Raw genomic sequence first — 25232 nt, 5'->3', positions numbered from 1 at the left:
CATCCTTGGCTATAGAGTGAGGTAGGAGCTGGCCTTGGCCCACACAGGACCCTATCTCAGGAATAAATAACAAGGGTAACAGCAGCTACTGTTTACAGGCCACAAGCTCATGTGATGCAGCCCCAGGCTGGTGCTTAGTTAGATTGGTGCTGCCTCAGGCTGCCTCCACATTGTGTTGTTCGTACTTTGCCACAAGCCAAATAGCTGTCTCTCCCTGGCTAGGCAAGATTCTTTCTACCTTTCCCCCTCTATTTTCTTTCTTTGCTCCCCACCCTGTTCTTATTCAAATAAGAAAGTAAACATTGCAGAATGAGAAAAACAAAAACAAAAACAACAGGCAACATGCAGAGAAACAGGAAGGTGTATGACCTGTGCTGCTGGGACTATGGGGTGGAGAGGAAAGGATAAAGAAACTTAAAGGACTCTTTGGTGATGCCCATGCTTCCCTCAGAGGCTGTGGGTCTAGATCTTGATAGACAAACAGAATCATTTGGGTAGCTTCCAAAACCCTGGATGTCCAGCCTCACTCCCAGTGAGTTACATGTAATTTGTGGGACCAACTCTCATTCTTCATGGGAAGTTGTTTTTGTAAAAGATCGAACCCACAGATCAAAAATCAAGTATTAAAATAGTTTTCAAAATCACTTATAGTAGTTAAGGTTAATTGAATTTAATGTACACAAGTAAGTTTTCACAGTGGTAATTTCTGAAGTTCAGAATGGATAAGTTTAAATTCTTAAAGTGTTTTAGGAAATTAAAAATTCAAAGATTGCCACTGGGGTACTTTGTCTAGAAGTAAGGCTTCCTGGCTCGAGCTTGGTGTGCTGAGCTTGGGAGGGCTGTGTGGCTGAGGCTGTGTAGTGACGTAACCTTCTGCATCTCTGTTCTTCAGGGAGCACAAGCTTTGCTGAACTCCTCTTCAGGTTCAGACACCTAAAAATGCCAGTCCGCGCTTTGCTGAGACTGGCTCCTGTGCTGCTCGGGAATCCACAGCCGATGGTTATGTGACCGACCACCTCCGGCGGTAAACCTACCCCCAAAAACCACTGCGGCGCAGAATCCTGATGGCAGCAAAGTTACGGCAGCATTTCTGTTTTGTGACCAACGGAGCTCAGATGCATACGCCTCACTGTGTTTAAAACCCATGTTGAAAATATTACAGATAACGCTGGTGCTGTCCATATGTCATATGATGTATAAAAAGTCAGTTAAAACTCACTTTTATAAATAAAGATTTTTGGTTTGTTTTCGAAGCTATTGATGATTGCTTTGGACTTCAGAGAATAAATGGACAGGCTGAGTTTTGAAGCCTTTGAACTTTAGTGGTTCAGGTTCTGTACTCAGAAAAAGCCACATCGCGAGAGTGGACTTTCTGCTACCCCAGGAGAGTTTCTGTGTTGTCTGTTACGTGCTTCCCATGGTGGATGATGTCTTTACTGCGAGCAGATTTCTACTTAATGAAGACTTGCTCAGCATGGAGTACTGGACCATGCCCAAGCCCTGACTTTGGTACAGCTATGTAGGCTGCAGCTCTTTGGAGATAACCAAGGTTAAAGGATAATTAAGGGTGAGTCCCTGTTTTGTAGACTTGATGGCCTGTTCAAAAGAGGAAGAGATGTCTTCTCTCTGCACCTTGTGAGAACTCATAGCACAGCTGCTCACAAGCCAAGAAGATTCCTTTGTGAGGAACCAGTCAGAAGGTCTTGGACTTCTGCACCTACGAGTATAAGAAATAAATTCCTGATGCTTAAGCCATCCTATCTTGTCTGTGGTACTTGGTTTTGCAGCCTGTGCAGACTAGTGCACGACACCTGCTCAAAATACCTAAATACAAAGTTACCCCACAGAGGAGTGTTAAAATATTTTTAAAGGCAGAAGTCAGTCTATCTGGAAAGTGCTTTTGTACAGGTTAGCTCATGATGGCCATGTGACAGGAAGAGTGTTCCTACTGTGCTCACAGCTTCTCAGACAAGTGGGACTGTGAACAAGGAGGAACAGCAAACTGCACACTCACTGGTTTCCTGCTTGTTTCTGAAAAAGCCAATAGAAATTGCTCCGCTGGGATTTGGTAATGTCCGTCTGCTCGTCTGCCTGCAGCAAGGTAATTTGTGGCTGACTTTTAGGGCAAAATGTGTTTTCCTTCCCTCTTAGATTAAGGATTGCACTTAAGTGGCAAGGGGTGATGAACGTTCAGTTTGCATCAACATCGAACCCACCGTCCAAGTAATTTTTCACTCTCAGTTGTTATGGTGGCCATGGGAGGACTTGAAAGAGAGCACTGACTACAGTGGAAGCAGCATTGATGGGCACCAAGAAGAGATTCTAGTGCCCCTGAGTCAGCATGTTAGCATCATCAGATAAACTAGTATATTTACCATCCTGTGGGAACCAGTCTTACCAAACACAGCAGCTGCCTCCTGGGAACCACATCGAGGGGAGAGTCAGAGAAACACCTGGCAGTGAAGTATTCTAATATCAGAAGTGGCACTTGTGACTTCAAGGGAAGGCTGACTACCCAGGATTGCTTCACGTCTGATGCGTGTGGAATGGGGACTCAAGGTGTAGCCGCTTTGAGTGCAGGTACTGTCCAGCAGACAGACAATTGAGCATGTACTCAGATTCTTCCCCCAAAGGGTACTGACGTCTGCTCCTCCCTCAAGGTCTGATGTGGGAGCCAAGGCAATGAGCTCAGATGCCAGACTTGAGCTACACTGCTTCATCGTAGTCCTCAACATTCTGGGCTTTACCCAGTCTGCTACACCCAACCCTGCTCCAGTCTGCTGCTGCCTGTGTGGATTCTGAGTCCAAGAGAATCAGAAACAGCTCCTCAGTGTGAACTGAAAGGACTTAGCATTGACAGAACTTGTGAACCGGCCGAAAAGCAGGCAAACATCTTTGTAATCACAGGGGTTTTTGTGCGTTTTCTTGATGTTTCTCCCATTGACCTAGTCTGTCACTATTGATCACATTATATAGAGCATCTTGTTCAAGTTTTGTTTTTTAGCTAAAAACACTTCTTTGGTAAACTTTTAATACTGTAATTTTTTTCCTCTAGAATATTTTCGAGTGTACTTTTAAGACTCTTTTTCCCTTGAAACATATCAGAATTTTAAAACAGGAATTTCATAATAAATTTAGTAAGATTTATAAGCACCTGCCAGATCTTAATTCCTGTTCTTTTATACTCCAATGCTTAGCTGAGCTGTTAGCTTTTCTCTGTAGCTAATGGATGTCTCAAGTCTCTGCCTTGTGAGGCTGCAGACCATGTGTTTTAAAAACTCAAGATGTGGGGCTAGAGGCATGGCTCAGTGGTTAAAAGCACTGACTGCTCTTCCAGAGAGATCCTGAGTTCAATTCCCAGCAACCACATGGTGGCTCACAGCTATCTGTAATGGGATCTGATGCCCTCTTCTGGTGCGTCTGAAGAGAGTGGCATACATAAAATCTTAAAAGAATTCAAGACATGTTGGGTCATGATGTCATGGTCACCTTATAGGTGGAGGGTAGGTACCTAAAACAAGGACAAAAGCCAGAAGCTAGTGTTGATAATTTCCTTCTGGTTGAAGGAGGAGGGGAGGCTCAAGACACTAAGCTTCACATGTCTTGGAAAGCTGAAGCCCAAGAGCCACAAAGTGCTTCCCCAAGGTTGTAGAAATGGACAGGACAGAAGGGGACAGGTTGACTGTTAGCAGCAGAGCTCCCCAGAGGAGGCCTGGCTGCCTGGGAGGCGATTCCCTGACTAGTCAAACAGCCTGCAAGTTGTGTAGAGTTGTTCTTGTTGAGGTGGGCTTTAGGTGATACAGATGCTTCTGAGTCATTCCTGTTCTTGGAACACCACCAGCCCCTATTCTTATAAGTGACCCCAATAAACTCATTGAATTGCTAAGTGGACTTGGGCACTGTCATTACTTTGGTATGTCATTGGTTCTCTAACTGATGTGTGAGTGCATGTGTGTATAGAGAAAACCTCCTGTGTACTGTATGGATGCAGTTGACTGTGTACCTGTCAAGCTGATTCGCCTGTAGCTGCAGCAGGACATAGGAAGTGGGACATCTGATAGGCAGTAAGGATTCTAGGAGTGAGGCAGGCTGAGGAGGAACTTGTCCACATGGTTGCATGCAGGTTGTTATACAGGAGCTTGGGGCCAGAGGAAAACTTGGCTTTTACAGATGACCCTCAACATATAAGGCATGAAATCCAAACCTTTTAATTTCATATTCAGTTAATTACAATCCTGGATAAAAAAGTGGAAAACAAGGAGCCCCACTGCTACAGAGCATTTGACTGAAGCCGGTGAGCGTGCAGTGTCTCAGACCAAAAGAGCTAGCCCGCCTACAGTGGCTGAGAGACAAAGGAGTGCTTTTAAGGTTACAACACTTGCTAGACTTTGGCACACATGCTTCTGTGGGCCAAAGAGGACCTCCTCCTCACTGTAGCTGGTGGGAACCTGCCTGGGAAAGAGCTGCCACAGGCCACAGGAAGAAGGGTCAGTCCAGAGCAAGGAGCAGGAATGCAGAGGTTCAAAACACAGCCCTCAGTGAAACCCTGAGGGCATGAGGCAGGGTTTACCCCATCTTTCCAGAGTGGGGAAGAGGCACAGCAGGTATTCGTGCAAATACACACTGTACCCCCAAGAGCCCAGGACTGCTGGGACCCAAAGACAGAAACAGATTTTTCTGTGATTCACTCTTCCCTGTAAACCTAGGAGTCAGGAACCACTGCAGTATCCTGAGCTGAACAACAGAGGGAGACAAGAATTTGAGCACAATGAAACTTGAGAAAGGTAAAAAAATTGTATCTTAATACTAAAAAGGAACTAGATATTAAAATTCACACATATATAAGTAATTAAAAATTGATAAAGATATAAGGCATATAAATATGAGAGACACAGATTTTGGAGTTTGTCTAATGCCCTTTAAGTTCATTCCAAGTTAGAAATAGGAGAAGAAAGATCATATTACTTATTATGACATCACATTAATAGTCCTCAATTTTAACCTTAATAATCGTTTTGTCTTTCCAAGTCCTCTCAAAGGATAAAACTTTAGAAAAAAATTACAAAACTTTATAGATCAGACTAACTGATCTGTGTTTTGAACCTCTACATTCCTGCTCCATGATCTGGACGATGACTACTCTCCCTGTGGCCTGTTGCAGCTGCCTCACAGGCAGGTCCCCACCAGCTGCACTGAGATGAGGGCCCATCTTCTAGAATATCAGAGATGAAACAAAATGGGAGAAATACATTTTGGAAGCAAGCTTTAAAGGAAAATTTACAAAAACACATAGATCAGACTGAGGAAATTGCTAAAATATCAGGGATAAAACAAAATGCAACAAACTAGAAGAAAAATTAGGTTTATATAAAAGATTAAAAGATGACAATGATCCAGGAAAAGAATGAAAAATGGAAACAAGTCTTAGAACAAAATTTACAAAAAGTTCTTTAAAATACTGTGATAGATACTAAGATAGAGACAGAGGAAGGCCAGAACATACAACACCACCTTGTAACAAGACTGCAGGGCAGTCTGCATCTTTTAAGAAACCTAAAATGATTTACCCGACCTTGACAAAGGGATTAGCAGATGAGGGAAGAATTCAAATGTTCCTCTAGAGAGGAACAGGACTTCAAAAGGTTCAAAGAAGCAGTAAATAAGTTATAGCTTACACTCACCATAGGTCAAACAAATACTTAATAACTGGGCCACACAAAATCATACAACTCCAAAATACTGAAGAGACTTGATGACAGCCATCCTAGAGCCTGGCCCTCAATTAAAATGAGTAACATGTTGGAAAGATGAGGCCTTGGTCATGGAGCAATGAAATAGGACTAGAGGCATTCATACTGTCAAGGACCAATGACTAGGTGAAGGTCTGAATTCTGAATTGAGAGTACAGATTACCCTTGATTGCTGTTCTAAAGCAATATCATACAGTATCCTTAAATGTTTGGGACAAGGTGGGACAACAGGGATGAGCCAAATCACTTACAAAGATAATCCAGGGTTCAAATGAATCTTTCACTGACTTTTTGCAAAGAACAGCTACAGCTCTGAGTAAAGCGATATTAGATCCAACTGCTAGAGAAAGTTTAACTGAATCTCTAGCTCTTGAAAATGCTAATGCTGAATGCAAAAAGGCCACTAGACCTTTAAGAGCAAGATCTGCACCTCTTTATGAATGAAATAACATTACTGCAGACAAAGAAGCAAATGCTCACAATTTGGTTATAGTTAGGCAAACAACTACAGGAGATTTAAACACAAAATGCTCATTGTGGCTGTGAAAGATCGTGTCATTCCCTAAAGGACTATGAACAGTTGTTAAGGAAAATTCTTGTATAATAGTAATAATTCAGGGAAAAAGTTTCTTGTAAAATGTGGATGATGTAGAAGGAACAGCCATGGGGCTCATAAATATAGGTCATCCAAGGATATCCAAGGCAATTCCTTAATTTCAGAAAACTAACTAAGGGGCTTTGCTCAAGGCCTGACAAAAGACATGAGCTATTCGTTTCCTGTCCACCGAGGAAAGATTACTCTGAAAAACAATTAGATAATTCAAAGCCTGATAAGACAAACAGCTGCTCAAGGCTTAAACCACTTAACGGAGATAGAGTGGCTCCTAGGGAAATGAAATTCTAAAGACGCCAACAAAACAACCTCTCCTCACCTCTCCCACCATTCATATTTTGGCAATCTACTATATAAGATAGGAGCCTGCAGTTAAAATTACCATTAGATGCCACTGAGATTGAAGAATTAGTGGATACTGAAGCAGATATAACAATTTCCCAAGGTTCCTGGAATTCAGCTTGGCTACTTCAAAAAGTATTTACACAGCTTTTAGGGATTGGGACATTGTCTCAGGGTAAAACAAAGTCTAAAATGGATTAAATGTATAGGACCAGAAGGTCAAATAGAAAGTTTAAAGCCATATGTGTCAGATATAGCCATGAAGTCATGGGGAAGAGATTTATTGCAACTAGGGGAAATACAGATTAACTTTGCTCCAATTTTAAAGACAGGCTGTGAGGGAGGAGATATTTCTGATAAAGAGATTAGAAGATGTCATTGAAGACAGTTACTGACTGTCCACAGGATACTATAAAGGCCGACTCTTCAGCTATGTGTGTGGAAGCCACTGCTGATGAAACACCAGCTGCCCTACCACTAAACTGGCAAACCTACTCGGATAGAACAATGGCCTGTAACACAAGGAAAGTTAGGCACTAGAACAGCTAGTCCAAGAGCAGCTGGAGCCTCAACATACAGAAAAGCCCACCAGCCCTTGGAATTCTGTATTTGCCATTAAAAAGAAATCTGGCAAATGGAGGATGTTGACAGATCTGAGAGCAATTAAGAAAATCACTCAGCCAATGGGCTCATTACATCTTGGAATCTCATTATTTTTCTTGTTGCTTAAGGAATGGCCTATTATAGTGATTGATTTTATTTTTTTTTTCTTTTTTTTCAGAGTTGAGAACCGAACCCAGGGCCTTGCGCTTACTAGGCAAGCCCTCTGCCGCTGAGCTAAATCCCCAACCCCATGATTGATTTTAAAAATTGCTTTTCCACAATCCCTTTACACGAACATGATAGGGAAAGGATTACTTTCTCAGTACCTACTTTTAAGAGAAGTTGTCCAATAAAGAGGTATCATTGGAAAGCTTTTGGAAAACCACAAGGAATGTTAAATAGCTCTACTGATGCCATTGCTTATATAGTTGCTATTAGAAATAATTCATAAGCAGTTCCCTCAGTCCATAATTTACCATTATAGGATGCTGTTTTGCTGGCTGATTCAAATAATGTTTGATGGAATAAAGAGAATTTTGCATGGGGTTGGGGATTTAGCTCAGCGGTAGAGCGCTTGCCTAGGAAGCGCAAGGCCCTGGGTTCGGTCCCCAGCTCCGAAAAAAAGAAAAAAAAGTTAAAAAAAAAAAAGAGAATTTTGCCTTGTTGGGGATTACAAATTGCTCCTGAAAAAAATACAAACAGGAGATTCTATTAATTTTCTAGGACATAGGATAAGTCTACAAAGGATTCAACACAAAAAGTACAAACCAGGGAAGACTAAGAACTCTTAATGATTTTCAAAAATTGCTGAGATATAAACTGGCTCTGGCCTACAATTGGAATGACTACTTAAGAGCTAAGTGATGTATTTCAAACCTTACAATGTAATAAAGACTTAAATAGTCAAAGAAAATTGTCAGCTGAAGCTGAAAAGAAATGGGCTCTAGTAGGAAAGGAACTACAAGTTGGACATAAAGATTGTATTGATCCAAAGATGGCTTGTATCTTAGTTATCTTGCCTTTTAATCATGCCCCCACAGGAATTCTTATGCAAAGGGAAGATTATATCTTAGAATAAATATTTTTAGCACACAGTAAAAAAAATTAAAAACATATATAGAAAAAGTTTCTGAATTGATTCTGAAAGGAAAACCGAGAGTTCATCAGTTAACAGGAATGGACCCAGCAGAAATTGTGGTTCCTTTTTCTAATGCTGAGATTGCCGCCTCATTATGGGCAGAAAATGAACACTGGCAAAGAGCTTGCAATAATTTTGGGGGATGTAATAACAGCAAATATTCCAAACACAAGCAACTTTAGTTTATAAAGAAAACTAATTGGATTCTCCCTTGTGTAGTAAAAGGGACTCCAATTTCTGGAGCCCCTGCATTTCATGCTGATGATGTGAACTTGTAGACAATAAGCATCAGAGGACCAACCTGATTCTTGAGTTATGTTTAATATTCTTTTGAGATGTATGTGTGTGAAGGTACATGTGTGTCACGGAACTCCCACTTGTTTATGTATTTGAGTGCTTCTCAAATTCATTCATTTGAGAATGTCCATGTACCACACGCTTGCAGTGCCCCCAGCAGCCAGAAGAGGGCATCAGATCCCCTGGGACTAAGTTTACAAATTGTTGTGAGCTTCCATATAAATATGCTAGGGATTAAACTTAGTTTCTCTGCAAAAAGGGCAAATCTCATAATGTCCACCTCTTCAAAACCAAGAGGGAAACTTTTGAGAGTGGGCCTTTACCGTCTTCCTTGTTGGGGCGTGGTCTCTCTTGCTTCTGTCATGTGGTATACTCCCAGGGTCAAATTCACATCAAGCTTGCAGGTCAAGTGCTCTCCCCCTCCATCTCACCCCTCACCCTCTGCTGGCTCCACTGAGTCACCTTAGTGCCTGGTTTCCCTCGGGTTCCCAAGGCTTTAGATGCTCTAACCTGGCTTGCCTTCCTCTGGCTTCCAGATGGCCGGAGGTTGCCAATTACTTGTCCTTCCCTACCCCAAGCATTGCTTTTAGCACTTTGACATGACCTTTCAACAGCGAGGAGCTAGATTTTGCTTTGTGAGCTAGCTGAGACCTTTTTAGTAAAACATATTTATTAATACAAATAATATAACCAAACTACCATTAGGTAAAACAGGACCAAAGCATAACAGAATACATCTCAAATAACATAACCAGTATAATAAAATGCTCCTCAGCCATGCAGTGTGCGTGTGTGTGTGTGTGTGTGTGTGTGTGTCTGTGTGTGTGTGATTTACATTCTTATTTTAAATCTCTATTTGATCCGCTTTCTTTGCTCTTTTGATACCTACTGGATGCTTTGCACTTAGGATGGCTCCAGTTCTCCAGACCCTCTTTCCCATCCCTTGTCTTCCAACCTTTTATTTCCAGCATTGGTAGTGCCCTCACCCTTGCACTCTTTACCTCTTCCCTTCCTCCTTCTGGATCCTGATGGCTGCTTATTAAGTCATTAGGGCATGCAAGTTGCATATTAAGTCATGCCTGTTCCCACTTAGATTTCAGCCTCACAACTCTATACTATAATGCTCAGTACCTCAGGGCTTCATCTCAGATTTCCCCACAAATTCCTTCATTGGATAAGCTGGTAGACTGTGGAGAAAGGGCTCTGAAGACAGTTTCCCCCAGGAATGTCAGCTCTAAATGCCCCTCCATCCCCTGATGTAAGTCTCCATGCCTCCAGCCTGGGATGTTCCCTCCCCATCTCAGTTGTCTCTTCCTGGTGCTCCCCTCTTGCCCTCTCTTTCCCTTCTCCCTCAGTTGTCTAGGACTCTCAAGCTTTCCCCTATAACCTTCCTCTTCCTGTCTAGTCTTCAAAGGTACTGCTGTTCTTGCGTGTCCTTCCAAATTGTTGAGATCTTGCCCTGGATATTCAGGGGTCAGAGACTTCTGCAGCTGGTGCCCATTTGAAGGCGGAGGACAGTGATTCCTTGGCTGAGGGCTACTTGCTCTTGCTGGACTGTCCATCTACGTTGTGAGGAAGGCTGGAGGTGGGTTGCTGCCATTGTACAGATACTGGATCCCAGGAATAAGACAATGGCTTCTTGGCAGGGAAGGGACCAGCAAGGGCAGGCAAGAACTAGACAAAAGAAAAGTGCAAGGAAACTCTTAAACATCACATGCATGCTACAAGGAAGAAAAGAACTGGGGAGATCAGTGGTTACTCACCTATCTATGAAGGAAAAACCCTAGGGGCCCCAAATACTATAGAACTTATTTAGAATTTAGAGATTCCCAATGTGGTTGTTTTTGATGCTCCCATAAAATCCCTAGTGGTTAATCTTTGGCCAACTGACTGTCTGTTGAAGACAAGGTTTCTGCTTTCCTCTCTCCTTTCTTTGATTGTCCAGGGTCACAATAGACTGTCATACCCTGTAATATACAGAATATCTAGTGGATTGTTTTAGCACAACCACAGGCTTCGACAAAGACCCTTGAGCGTTTCACCAGCGTTCTCTCTCCACTTCAAGTAAATCCAAATAGAAAGAGACATTTCAGCCAAAGAGAGTGTACCTTGGAATGTGATGACAGACAGGGTTGTTTCCTGTGCTATATAGCAGTGTCTTTCTCACAGAATTCCCTGCCCCCTTCCTCCATTTAGTTCCTTGCAATTTCACTGTTTTCAGAGTCTAATGATGTCATGGATGCCCATGGAAATGTGTGACCTGATCATGTTCTTCACATAAAACACCCAGGAGCAGAAGTTGGAGTTTCTCTTTTCTCCCAAGAACCACACAATGAAGAGTCTCTTCTCCAGAGTGGATTCCTTCAGTGCTTTTATTTTTTTTATACTAAAGCATATTCTTAAATGTCACCTGAGCTCAAATAGGATTTGTTACCTAGACAACATGGTTCTGCAAGTTAAAAAAAAAACAACCCAAAACATAACAGTGCACACACACACACACACACACACACACACACACACACACACACACACCACACACACCACACACACCACACACACCAAAAAGGACATGCAAATTGTGAATTGCATAGTCCTGTGATACAATACAGTTGGAAAATTGGGGTTTAAACACTGTACCTCTGTAGTGCTCATAAGCTCTCATCTAAGAGGAAATTCTAAGAAGGAAGACAGCACAAATTCCTCCCATGTCTGCATAGCCTAGAATACTGCTTTAGGGACCCAGAGGCCAGAAATAGCCCACATATGTGCATCTTCCTGCTCCATGACTGTGCTAATGGTTCCCAGGCCTGGGAATCTAAGGGGTGTCCTGGTGGTTCTGGTTCTGGATCTGAGAGGAAAATTAGGTGATTCCAGGAGAACGAGCCCATTCTTGATCTTCCCAGGCTTGGAAGAACTCTTCTGTGACCTCAGGAAGTCCTTGTACAAGTCTTACCAGGTGTCTCTGCCTGGCCACAAGTACTTCCTGGCCACTACTCTGAAACTTAGACATCACCTCATGAGGACAAAGTGACAAGAAGTCACTCAGTTATCACTGGGCCTTAGGGACAAGGAAGTTCAGGGGTGATTGTGTGTGAATACCTCCCTTGACATCTACCAACTCGTTTTGCCTCTGGCCCCTCTTCCTCAGGGACAGCAAAAGCATCACTAGAGCTGGCCTGAGGAGCTGCAGGGAGAGAAGACCCCATGTAACCATGGGAGAGACCCATCCTGACAAAGATTCTGACTTTCTAAAATGTGGTGAGGAATTTGCATGTGAATTCTGAGGACATGAAGGAATGGTCAGTGTCTCCTCCCTTCAAACCCCTACCCCTAAGCACACCTGCACTTATGGACAAAAGAGGCCAGGAATTATGTCACTGTATACTATTCTTGTCAAGTATGTGCTGCTCTCTGGTTCTGCTTTCCCATGGATTATCCTGCCTGCAGGGTGCCTCTGTGGAGAGGCATGCACACAAATGAACTTGTTGGGCTTCTCTGTCACAGCTACAGAGGTGAACAAGGGATTGACCTCCTGGCACATCAGGATATCCCTTGCAGTGGCCCTCTAGAACTTGACTTTAAGAGTTGAGTTGGTGGCTGGCGGGGAGCATGGTTTCTACCCCTCATTCACCTGGACAGCAATGGTGAAGAGGACTAGGAACACACCTTCCAGGGGCACTTGCCTCTTCCAACCCTTCTTTGTTGGTTCTCATGATTTGGAGCCATCTCTGAGGCAACTGGTGTGGACATAAAAGAATTCTGTCTTCTCAGAACAGCTAAGGAACCCAGCCTGACTCCAACTAGGCTATTTCTTTCTGTTTAACCTGCTTCTTGGAGAAAGAATTAAGTTGTAGTAATAGTTACAATGTTCCTCCCTCCCTCCCTCCCCTCCTGTTTGAAGTGTTGGATGCCTGGATGTGCTCTGCTACTGTACACTGAGCATTTCCTGATCCCTTGCTAAACTTCAGACGTTACTTTGTACAATAAGAATATCTCACTTATACCTTATAATGTCAGGCAGGAACTAGAATTTACCTGGTTTGCAAATGAGAAAATGCTTATATAGGGTATAAAACTTGCTTAGGGTACAGACCTTGATGATGCCAAGCCAGAAACCAAATTACTATACACCATTCTTTGCCATGCATAGGCTGTTCTTGGGTGTCTCTTTTCTGAATTATTCTGCCAGATTTGGGCCAGAACTCGTGTGTGTTGAGTGGCAATAGACACTGCTGAGTGTCAGTTATATTTCTAAATAAGGCCAGGCCACCCGGCCTCATGTGCTGGTTGTCTTATCACCATTTCTGTTTTCCTCTCTCTGTGAACTAGAACAAACCCGTTTTGCCTTTATAAACTGTCATCTTCCTTTGGGCCATGTCTGTCTTCTCTTTATCCAGAGGCAGACTTTTGTCCCTCTGGGACAAATACCCCTCCTCCCTCTCCCTTGTTCCCTTCCCCTTCTCCCTCATCCTCTATCTCTTGTATTTTTCTCTTATTATTTGCCCTCTCTGTCTCTCTGGGGCAAATAAATCAGCTTTGTGCTGAGAACTTGGTCTTGGGGGTCCTGAGTCAGTAGCGCTCCTTTCAGTCAGTGCCTTGGCCACCATTAGCACATTCCTCACAGTGAGACCGAGCTTTGGGTAAGCTCTGAATAGGCCTGGGAGGCCTAGACCTTGAGAGCAGAGCAGGTGCTAGGCGGAACATCCAGTGCTGAGCTGTGTTCCTTCAGAGAGTCTTGGAGTGTGTCGGGGGTCCCTGGGAGTGTCTGGATGGACAGCTGGCGGTATGGAAACAGGTCTGGGGTTAGAGGAAACAGAAAGCGAGATGTGAGCAGAAGGCCAAAGGAGCAAAAATAAAGAGAAAGCAGGGAGAACGGTCTACAGGAACCTTGTCCGCCATGACTGGAGATGTGGCGGTGGTGAGTAACAGCCTGATGTGAGCCACCTGAGGCCGTGGTGAAGTCCTGGCTCACGCTCAGGACTCCAGCAGCCACAGCAATGAAATCATTTCTTTCAGGACAGTGTGCTACAGTTTTAAAAGGGTCCAAAATGGAAAATACAGTGAAAGGATGGATGAGCTCTCTGAATCACTTCTGACAAATACATGTGAATCTTTATAGCAAAATGTAAAATACTTTTATACTTTGGGAATAAGAGGAGATCACTTGAGGGTTCAGAGGAGATGCCTCACCACCCTCACATCTCCAGTTCTGCCTCTCTTCATGATGCTCACACTGTTTTTTCTCCTTCTCTCCCATCTCTCCACTACATACTTGCACATCATAGTGGCTCCCCCTGTGGGCAGGGTAGGTAAGGTGGACCGGCCTCTGGGTGTCTTCTGCCTACTTCTGGCCTATTTCTGGCAGTTGGTGGTGGTCCTATTTTTTTATTATAAACATACCACACACACACATACACACACACACACAAACACACAAGCACACCACACATACATGCACACCACACATACACACACACACACACAAACACACAAGCACACCACACACAAACACACCACACACACAAACAGGCAAACACACAAGCACACTACACATACACACACACAAACACACAAGCACACCACACACACACAACCACACCACACACACACACACACACACAAGCACACCAGACATACACACACAAACACACATCTCTATCTCTCTCTCTCTCTCTCTCTCTCTCTCTCTCTCTCTCTCTCTCTCCCTCCCTCCCTCCCATCTCTACCTCTCCTCTCTTTGGTTAGGTTATTTCCTTGTTTTGTTGAATTTTTTGTATATCCTGGCTAATCCTGTCCGATGTACACTGAGCAAAGATTTTCTCTGCCTCTATAGGCTGTCTCTTTACTTAGCTGTTGCCTTTACTGTATAGAGCTACGTAGCATCATGAGGTCACATCCATTATTGGCTTTCTTTCCTGGGCTACTAGAACCGTTTGGGAACTCCTTACCTATTCCTGTGTCCTAAAATGTTTTCCCTGATTTTATCTCTGACAGTTTCACAGTTTCTGGTTTTATGTTACAGATTTGGAGTTGACTCTGGAACAGGGTGAAAAATAAGGCTCTTGTCTTATTCTTCTAGGTGTAGCAACTGGTTTCCCAGCTCCATTGTTCATGTGTCTGTCTTTTCTCCAATGCATAGTTTTTGGCGTATATGTCAAAATCCAGAGGCTGGAGTTGTGCGGCCTTTCACCTGGGCCGTTGACTTCATCATCCTGTGCACTGTGCAGAAGGCAGACTGGTTTCTATTGCCATGGGTCTGAAGTAGAAGATGGAAATCAGGCACAGCGGTAGCCTCTGGTGTCATTTTCAATGAAAGGAGTTTTAGATGAGTGTGTTTGTGTGAATGACTTTGCTTTAATGCCCAGACACCCTCCTGAGTATGGACGCTTGAATGCTAAGAGTCTTCCTCCTGCACATCCTCCAGCTCTGGTAGGGCCTGAGCTTGGCTTCTTCCCCTTGAAATCCAGATGTGCATCCTACTCATCTTGCAGTGCTTATCTGCCAGCTCCCCTCCCTCAGACTTTGGTGTTAGCACCTCAGAAGCACTTTGGTATCTCTCGGACAGTAAAGAGCTGAATTTTGCTTTGTGAGCTACTCGGAGTCCTCTTTAGCAATAATTCATTTTTATTGATGCAAACAATGTTGTAACACAAGTAATATAAACCATATGATGTTATAACCAAACATTACAGCCAAAATAATATAACCAAGACAGTATTACTGAAACGTTATGATAAAATTTTATGATGAAAATAATAAACTTTAGTGTGTAATGTACATAATAGGTAATGTAATGTAATTTAAATATTACCAAAATATTATAATGAAAGTAACCTAACGAAAATATCATAGCCAAAACATTACAATCAAAATAAATATTAAGTGATTATAACAAAAATAGTTTTAATGAAAATAATATAAGCAAAATAACATGTGCTGAATGCTATAATAAAAATAATATAACAAAATTATAGCCCAAATAATATGAAAATGACATAAATATAATAGGAACATTATAAGCAAGATGATTAAACAGAAGTACTATTACCAAAATATCATAAAACACCAAATATAACCAAAACTAAAATTTTATGATGAAACAAATCTAACCAAATTATAGTGAAAATAACAAAAATTATAACCAAAAGGTATAATCAAACTATAAGCAATTATAACAAAAATGAGTTGAAGTATAACCAAAACAATAGTGTCCCAAATTTATGTCTTTGTCTCTTTTGTTTTCAATCCTGTTTGCCTTGCACTTGTCAAGGCTGCAAGTACCACTGTGACCCCGGGATTGGCCCTCCTTGTCCTCTGTGAGTCCATCTTCCCTCTTCAGCTTTCAACACTTTGCTCCCGGTGTTGGGGATCTATCTCCTCATTTCCCCCTCACCCACCTCTGCTTCCTGACTCTCTCCTTTGCAGGTTGGGTTGTCCCCCAGTGGTAGTAGCCTGCACTTTCATGTGATCCCCTTTCTCCTATCCTACTTTGATTATGCCTCAGGTCTCCACGTCTTTATGCTCAGTGTCTTAGTGCTTCCCATCAGCCCCCTGGGGAGATTTCCCCATCACCGTGTGGGATAAGCCATTATTGGATGACCTGGTGGACTATTTTGGAAATTGACAATAATTTCCAAAGACATTGCTTGCCCAGCAGGTGGGCCCATTTTCATCTTCCGACTTCGCTTGTTCCTCCTTTCCTGGTACCATGCTATACCCCAGAGCTAAGGCACATGCTCTCCTGGATCCTTCATCCTGAAGGTGTAAGGAGAACCAGGGCCGGATGATGGGTTCTTCGGGTGCCTGTATCATGGGGATAAGCTCTAGCTTCTTGTTGGGGATAGGGGGTGGCAGGGGTGGACAGGAGCTACAAGGAGAGAGAGAGAGAGAGAGAGTGTGTGTGTGTGTTGTTAGGATAGAAAAGGTAAATTCCTGAACATCAAATTCCTGCACACAAAGTTTATGGTAGAAAACGCTATGGAAGATTAGGGCCACTTCTCACTGTTCCAAATGATGGAACCAGAGTAGACATGAATATTGATGCTGAATCTTGAGATCCCGTGTGTGTGTGTGTGTGTGTGTGTGTGTGTGTGTGTGGTGAGGTTTACTATTCTAGGAAAGTCCAGGGGATGAAGCAAAACTTCTGATAAACTGGGTTTTCTTATAACTCAGGGTTCCTGATTTCTTCTTTCCTCTACTCTGTCCGCTCCTTGGGGCAGGTGAGTCCCAGTCACAACCTGCAACCTGCAGCATGGTAGGATACCTAGTGGGTTCTTTTAGCACAACCATATGCCAGGACAAAGAGACCCTTGAGCCTCTCACTAGAGTTCTCCCTCCACTTTGAGTAGATCCAAATAGGAAGGAAAACTTCAACCAAAGAGGGCTGCCTTGGAGTGCGGTGCCAGACAGGGTTGATCCTGTGATTAGCAGTTGTCGTCCTCACAGAATTCCCTGCTGACTCGCTCCTCATTGTTCCCTGCAGTCTCACTGTTTTCCAGAGACTATCCATGTCAGGACTTCGTTTGACATGAATCATGTAACCTAATCATGTGATCTGATCATGTTCTCCACGGGCCCACAGAGAGCCTTTCTTTATGTAGGTGTGAAACATACAAAACCAGAGGTTGGAATTTCTCTTCTCTCCCAAGAGCCACGCAACGAAGCCGAAGCCTCTTCACTGGAGTGGATTCCTCCAGTGTTTTTCACCTAGGTATATTTTAAAATGTCACCTGAGCTCAAACGAGTCGTCGCCTAGATGATGTAAGTTTAAATTTTCCCCGGGAGTTACAAATAAAACACAACACAACAAAACGAAGGCGTGTGGATTAAGTCTTGTGTCATGGATTCCGTGGTCCTGCAACGCAATCTGGCTGGAGAATTGAGGGATACTTTCTGTATCTCAGCAGTGCTCCTATGCTTCCTCTCATGTCTACACAGACCAGAATACTGATTCAGGGACCCAGAGGACAGAGCTAGCCCATGCATGTGGAGCCCCTGGCTAGGCCCTCCACTCACCTGGTTCAGGCACAGCCCCATGCTCCACGACCCTGCAGATGGTTCCCAGGCCCGGGAAGCTAAGGGGTGCCCTGGCGCACCCGGCTCCAGACCCAGTGGTGTGGGTTCTGGTTCTGGATCTGAGAGGGAAATGAGGTGAGTCCAGGAGGATGAGCCCATCCTTGCTCTTCCCTGGGCGAGACCCTGTCTCCCCACCCCCCTCGCTGAACCCCGGCAGACCTCTACACACTGCTCTGGTGTGACCCAGGCTCGGTAATCCATGGCTTGGAAGAAATCCCTCTGCAGCTTCAGGAAATCCTTGTACAAGTCTTGCCAGGTGTCCCTGCCCAGCAGGAATTGGAAGATGCTCCTCTTGGATATGGGGTCGTCTTCCTCCATGTCGCAGGCGATGTAACTGAGACAGGGACGGGGAAATGCACGTCCCTAACTGTGACACTCGGATTCAGGCAGAACTGGTGGGAGCACACGGTCGAGAGAGAGCGTAGGGAAGTAGTCCGTGCAGGTTGACCTTGGTCTAGACCATCCCCAGGGCATCCTGGACAGAGCCCATTTATTTACTTCTCAGCTCAGGAAAAGCATACTTTGTTTCTTCCTTCTCAACTTCCTTCAACTTCTCAACTTTCAGGACCCTCCCCTTCCTCCCCTACCTGGTCCCTTGAAAGTTTCAACTACTCTGGTTTGAGGGTGACCAAACAGTCCTCATGGAGTGATGGAAGCTATGTGAGTTGGGATTAGGATAGATTGAGAACTGGTCCCCAGGAGATGCTCACAGGGCCAGGAAGAAGTGGATCCTGTTGTAGAGATGTCCAGGAAGCCCAACGCGACCAAAGTACTCCACCACCATAGACAGCAGATACTGTGTGGAGAGAGCTGGTCAGAGGAGGCAGGTGGTAGACAAGAGGACAAGAAGTCGCAATGGGGTCTGGACCTTCTGCATCCAACTGCCATACCCAATATGACACAGAATGAGGGGCTGGAATACACTCGCTTTGTGGATATGAGCTGATTGGAAAGCCATGAAGGAATTGGGGGATGGGCTGCAGCAGACTTGAGCTATCCTGGGCTCCCACACTCTGATATCGTCTGCCTGTTCTTGAAGGGCTATGACCATAGAATGTCTGAGGTTACAGGTACCTTGTCGGTCACCCTGAAGAAGATGTCAGCTGCCAAGAAGTTCTGGACCACAGGATCCTCTGCAAAGGAAGCAGGTATGAGAGAGACCTGGAGCTCCCATCTGGTTACCCAAATGTGTGATTGCAGGGTCCCGCTTCCTAGGGGATGTTTTAGGAGCAGTCTGTGGCCTCCTGAGGGAGACTTCTCCCCCTGAGGTGGTTCCTTAGAGGAAGCAGGACCTCTCCTAAGGTTATAGCCTCCATATCAAGAATCTAGTTTGTTCTTGTCATTGACACACCCATGTTGCTTTTGCATGTTGAATTTTGTTGCTGATTCTTGAGCTTGGTCAGTGATAACATCTGGTACTTTTCCTCACTGATGGGATTTAACATAGCCCTCAATGTTAACTTTTACTGCAACAACTCGGCAGAGAAGGGGAGGTCAAAGCTCCGTGCTTCCAGTCTCCCTCCATCCCTTCATCCGGTCTTGCTCTCTGAACAGTGATCAACTTTGCCTGCCCCACAGGAGCTCATCTCTGCTTAGCGCTCCTTCCTGAAGGCACCCTTTTCTGGTGAAGACCTGGGCTTCTAGTGTCCTGTGTATCCTTCACTGGTTGCCAAGCAAATAGCACTTGTACCGTTATGTCGCTTCTCAGTTCCCTGACCCTCAGAAGGGCACTGTCTATTGGAATGTTCTCAAGTGGTTAAAACGTCCCATCCTCCTGCCACCCAACATGGCTCCTTAGAGTCACGTGTAGGTATTGAGCACTGGAATGCAGTGGAAGAGGCTGGGGAGCTGAATGGCTATGGTTTGATTCATTTAAAAATGCACAAATGACTATGGCTGATAGATGCTGTACCGGGTAGTATACCTAGATGTTGTTCCCAGCCCGGTACACTTGATACCAGATCTATGGCCCTATATCACCTTGGTGAGAGCCTCTGTGCGTTACTGGCTTCACAGAGCTCTCCTGTCATTATCCTTGCCCACATCTAGGTGCTGTGGCCTTCTGAGGCTCTCCCGTGACACTAAAAGAGCTGAATAACAACTTTATTTTGTAAATACTTGGGTGCTAGAGCATCCCCAAAGCCAGATCAGTGACGTTTGCTGTTTTGTTTTTTCCAAGGATTTGTCACAAAAAGAAAACACCTCCACAAAACCCTGGAGCCCTTCATCCATGTTACCTGGAAGCCCATGAGCCTGCTGGGGAGCACTCTGGGGAAGCATACTGGGGAACACTCTGGGGAAGTTGGAACCATTGCTCCCCATGCTCAATTCTCAATGTTGAGAGTTGGCCCCAAGTATCCAATCCTCAGTTCAGAGAACCCACCCAGGAGTCGGTAGAATGCTTCGAGGTCCTCAGGGCGATAGCTGGGTCTTCTCTTCTTGTTCATTATGAGTTTTGTCCCCTCTATACGGTCCACAGTCCATATGCTCTTCCTCTTCCCCCTCCTGAGGAACTTGAGCTCTGAGGCAGTTCCAGGGGCAGCTTCAGGGGTGGCTGTGCTAGAGACCTGCATGCTGTTCTCCTGGGTAGCTGTGAGAATAAAAGCTTCTCAATAACTATGGATGTGGCCATGAGGAGAACACTGGCAACTTCCTGACCATTGCTCAGGAATTTGTCACTTCATGAGGACTAAATGACGGGTAGTCACTCAGCTGCGACTGATTCTTCACAGGGACAAGAAGAGACATATACCTGCTTTGACATCCACAAGTGTCTTTGTCTTGTGGACCCTCTTCCTTTTGGTTCGCTGCACAGGGACATCCCCTGCAGAGGCATCACTGGAGGCAAGAACGATACAGGCTTCTGGATCTGCAGGAAGAGACCTCACATGACCACAAGAGGAACAACCTGGGCACGGTTGGGTTCTTCCATTCTCAGAACTTCATGTGACATCTGGAAACAACTGGGAGGAATGGCTCTCACTTATCTACAAAGGAGACTAGACACTGAGTTACAATGAAGTACTCTTCATCAGGCTCCAGCTGGTCTCTGGTGCCTCTTTCTCTGGATCATTCTGCCTGTAAGACACCCCCATGGAGACAAAGAATTTTTAGATCTTTCATCTACTATAGCTACAGAAATGAACAGGAAAAAAATTGATGTCCTAGATCACTAGGACAGCCCTTGCTATGACCCTGTAGAACTTGATTTAGGATTGTTTGGGAAGAGGGAGGGACTAGGCATAGCGGTATGCTCTTTCAAGCTGCATTCATACTTAGGCAGGAATGTCAAGGGGCAAATACATACCTGTCTTGATATTCTCCAGTTTTCTTTTTCTTTGGCCTCTCTTCCTCTTGGATCTCTGCTCCGGGACATCCCCTGCAGAGGCATCACTGGAAGCCAGAATGCTGCTCGCCTGTGGAGCTGCAGGAACAGAAGACCCCGCATGACCACGAGAGGGACCCACTTAGCCAGTGCTGGGCTCTTCCCTTCCCAAGCACATTGAGGAATTTACACAGAACACCTGGAGACAGCAAGAGGACTGCCCCCCACCCCCATTCACTTATCTACAAAGGTGGCTTTGGACTGAATCCCTACACACCTTTTTGTGCCAAGCAAACTTTATCCCCTGGCACCTGCTTCCCTGAATCATTCTGCTTGCAGGACACCTTTGGGGAGACAGGTGACATCTCTGATCTTCTGTCTGTCACAGCTACAAAAAGTGAACAAGAAATGACCACTTGGCTCAGAAGGACACCCCTTGCCATGCCCTGCAGAACTTGACTCAGAAGAGTTGGGGAAGAGGGAGGGGCTATGCTCTTCCACCCTGCATTCTTCTGGGGACCAGGGGTGAGAGCACCAAGGGTCACACACCTAGCATTGCTTTCACAGGCACTTTTCTCTTTTGACCTTTCTTTGGCTTCTGAAGCCTTTGTGTGGTCTCTGATGCCACCGGTGTGGACATAATGTTGTATTCGGTTTCCCAATGAAGGAAGCCGGTCCGCCTGATTCCAAACCCAGGCTATCTCTGTGTAACTTTCTTTTTCTAAAACAAAAGAATAATAAAAGTTGCAATGGTGGTTAAATAGTTAATGGTAGCTGAAAATGTTTTTTCTTTCGCAGTGATGGGACTTGAACATTGGTCTTCACACAAGCTAGGGAAGTGCTTCGCTGTGAGCACTGCACCATCATTCCTGAGTTGTTATTTTAATTTTTTTTAAAGTTTTAAAAATTACTTTTATTTTATGTATATGAGTGTTCTATCTGCACGTACACCTGTGTGCCAGAAGAGGGCATCAGGTCCCTTTATAGGTGGTGGTGAGCCACCATGTGATTGCTGGGAATTGAACTCAGGACCTGTGAAAGAGCAGCCAGTGCTCTTAACCACAGAGCCATCTCTCCAGTCCCCATTTTTGATTTGTTATGAAACAAGAATTTAATCTGTGCATAAAGAAGGCCTCACTTAGTCCTTGTAATCTGTGAAGGACCATAATTCACCTCTTTTCACATGAGAAGGTGGACTTGTGTAGGGCGCTTCCCCTGACTGTGGCTAGGCCACTGTAGATTTACAGTGGGAAGAATGGCTGTTATCAGTCAGGTTTCCAGCAGGGTCAGGTTGGATGATTTTACAACCCATTTTCTCTGGTATCACCTTTTTACATATCTCTATGAACCATTAAAAATCCACAGGCAATTAAATATTTTTTCACTTAAATCTTAAAAATACAACCCATGTGGCCCACACCATCCTCCTTGTAGCTCCTCCTCAAGGGCAGTCGTTGGTGAACAAGATTCCTCTTGACTGTCCTTGTTTTCTCTCTCTCTCTCTCTCTCTCTCTCTCTCTCTCTCTCTCTCTCTCATCTTTTGCTCACATTACTTCTTGTTCTGTTCCCTTCATCTATAACCTGTTTCCATTCCCATTGTATGACCACTCGTCCATCCCCAGACTCCCAGGGGATCCCTGACGCACCCCAAGACTCTGAGGGAACACAGGTCAGCACCTGACACTTAGTCGATCAAAGCGTTGGATGATACTCACCCGTGTGAGCACCTGCTCTGTTCTCTCAAGACCAAGGCCTTTAAGGCATATTCAGAGCTTACCCAGAGCTCAGTCTCACTGTGAGGAGAGCGGCGATGGTAGCTAAGTGAACTCAAACATTCTGAAGGTCCTGTTGACATCACACCATTCCATCAGAACCTGCTCTGTGTCTGTTAAAAAGATGCACCCGAGGAACAGCCCCTGGGCATCCAGGGTAAAAAAGATGGATGTCTGTCTCCTCTGGACAGTCAAGTGATCTTCTCTTGTCCCACTGACAAATTCCTTTTAGGCTTCACCCTGTGCCCGATCAACTGTTTAAGTAAGAGTAGATACAGAACACACAATTAAGCATCGACCTCCTCATCCACAGTACAAAGCTACAAGCACAGTTTACTTTGTTGTCTTATTTGGTTTTGTTCCTATCATGATACAATCAAATTGTCTCTCAACTCTTATCTGTTGATACAAAGGTTGCTATGCAGCTTCAGAACTTATACCTAGAGATTGATCATGCATTACTTTCTCCAAATTATCTCCTTGTGAGAATGACTTACATATCCAGTTCAGTACCCCAGGGAGGCGGAGACTGGTGGAAGTCATCGACCTTCCTTGGGTTTTTCATATTGACAAGCTCGTGCTTATGAATTGTATCTAGTTGTGTGCAGTTGTGTGTCTTGTGTGGGCTTTTGTGAGCTCCATTAAGATGTACACAATCCTATGACAAAGAGCCATCGTGGTTCTCGAAGGATTCTGTTTCCCCAACATCCCTGGCAACCGTTAATTTCATCTGTGTATGAAAGTGAGGACATGACCACTCCGGGGTATGATTGTGTGGGATATTTTAATTGTAGATCTGAGGGAGAGTACAGCCATAAAAAGTCCTCGACCTCTATGGATTGTTTGGCTGTGTGTCTCTGGCGTGTCCTAGAGATTCCCTCCACCCCCACAACCCCACCCCACAACCCCACCCCCACCCTGGCAGCTGCATATTTCCATTTATTCTCATGGCCCTCTGGCTCTTTCTCCTGTCTCTCCCCATACCTGATCCTGAACCCCAGATTCCCCTCTCCACCCAGTTCCTTTCCTCCCTCTGCTTCCTATGACTATTTTACTTCCCCTTCTAAGTGATATTCAAGTAATTCCCAGTTTCATATGGAAAGCCAGAAAAACCCAGGGTAGCTAGAACAACCCTGAACAATAAAAGAACTTCTGGAGGAATCTCCATCCCTGACCTCAAGCTGTTCTACAGAGCAATAGTCATAAAAAAAGCTGCATGGTATTGGTATAGAAATAGACAGGTTGATCAATAGAATCGAACCGAAGACCCAGAAATAAACCTGTACACCTATGAACACTTGATTTTTGACAAAGGAGCCAGAACCATACAATGGAAAAAAGAAAGCATCTTCAGCAAATGGTGCTGGTCTTAACTGGGTGTCTACATAAAGAAGAATGTAAATAGATCCATATTCATCACCATGCACAAAACTAAAGTCTAAATAGATCAAAGACTTCAATGTAAAAGCAGACACACAAAATCTAGTTGAGGAGAAAGTGGGAAATAGCCTTGAACTCATTGGTACAGGAGACAATTTCCTGAATAGAACACTAATGGCTCAGGCTCTAAGATTAACTATTGATAAATGGGACTTCATCAAACTGAAATTTCTCTGTAAAGCAAAGGACACCATCAGTAGGACAAAATGACAGCCTACAGATTGGGAGGATCTTCACCAACCCTACATCTGACAGAGAGCTAATATCCAAAAAAAGAACTCAAGAAGTTAGACTCCAACGAAACAGATAACCCAATTTAAGAGATGAGGTACAGAGCCGAACGGAATTCTCAACAGGAATTTCTTTTTCTTTTTCGTTTTTTCCTCCATCTTTATTAAATTGCATATTTCTTATTTACATTTCAATTGTTATTCCCTTTCCCAGTTTCCAGGCCAACATCCCCCTAACCCCTCCCCCTCCACTTCTATATGGGTGTTCCCCTCCCCCATTCCCCCCCCCCCATTACCGACCGCCCTCCCCCCAACAATCCTGTTCACTGGGGGTTCAGTCTTGGCAGGACCAAGGGCTTCCCCTTCCACTGGTGCTCTTACTAGGATATTCATTGCTACCTATGAGGTCAGAGTCCAGGGTCAGTTCATGTATAGTCTTTGGGTAGTGGCTTAGTCCCTGGAAGCTCTGGTTGGTTGACATTGTTGTTCATATGGGGTCTCGAGCTCCTTCAAGCTCTTCCAGTCCTTTCTCTGATTCCTTCAATGGGGGTCCCGTTCTCAGTTCAGTGGTTTGCTGCTGGCATTCACCTATGTATTTGCCTTATTCTGGCTGTGTCTCTCAGGAGAAATCTACATCCGGTTCC

At 44.5% G+C, this 25232-nt stretch overlaps 2 protein-coding genes across 5 annotated transcripts in view; one reads left to right on the top strand and one right to left on the bottom strand.

Annotated features, from left to right (window-relative positions):
• The window catches only part of Anapc1 (anaphase promoting complex subunit 1), a 79807-nt gene extending 75984 nt beyond the window's left edge, over positions 1-3823 (top strand). The window contains 1 exon segment of the mRNA NM_001107771.1: positions 893-3823. Coding sequence (NP_001101241.1) covers positions 893-1008 — 116 coding nt within the window. The 3' untranslated portion in view covers positions 1009-3823.
• An 11801-nt stretch (positions 3824-15624) lies between these two features.
• Positions 15625-22969, bottom strand: Spdye4c (speedy/RINGO cell cycle regulator family, member E4C). 4 transcript variants are annotated; one of them, NM_001024312.1, is given in 11 exon segments: positions 15633-16613; positions 17762-17880; positions 17981-18155; positions 18532-18617; positions 18896-18954; positions 20205-20411; positions 20574-20690; positions 21129-21245; positions 21424-21534; positions 21696-21867; positions 22862-22908. In NM_001024312.1, coding segments are annotated over 9 exon segments (1023 nt in total). In that variant the 5' UTR covers positions 21787-21867; positions 22862-22908; the 3' UTR covers positions 15633-16613; positions 17762-17820.
• Positions 22970-25232: the final 2263 nt, after the last annotated feature.

The sequence above is a fragment of the Rattus norvegicus genome, chromosome 3 (assembly GCF_021556685.1).
Source record: "Rattus norvegicus strain SHRSP/BbbUtx chromosome 3, alternate assembly SHRSP_T2T, whole genome shotgun sequence".
Lineage (NCBI taxonomy): Eukaryota > Metazoa > Chordata > Mammalia > Rodentia > Muridae > Rattus > Rattus norvegicus.
The sequence above is the reverse complement of the archived record's forward strand: the minus strand, read 5'-3'. Positions and strand labels throughout refer to the sequence as shown.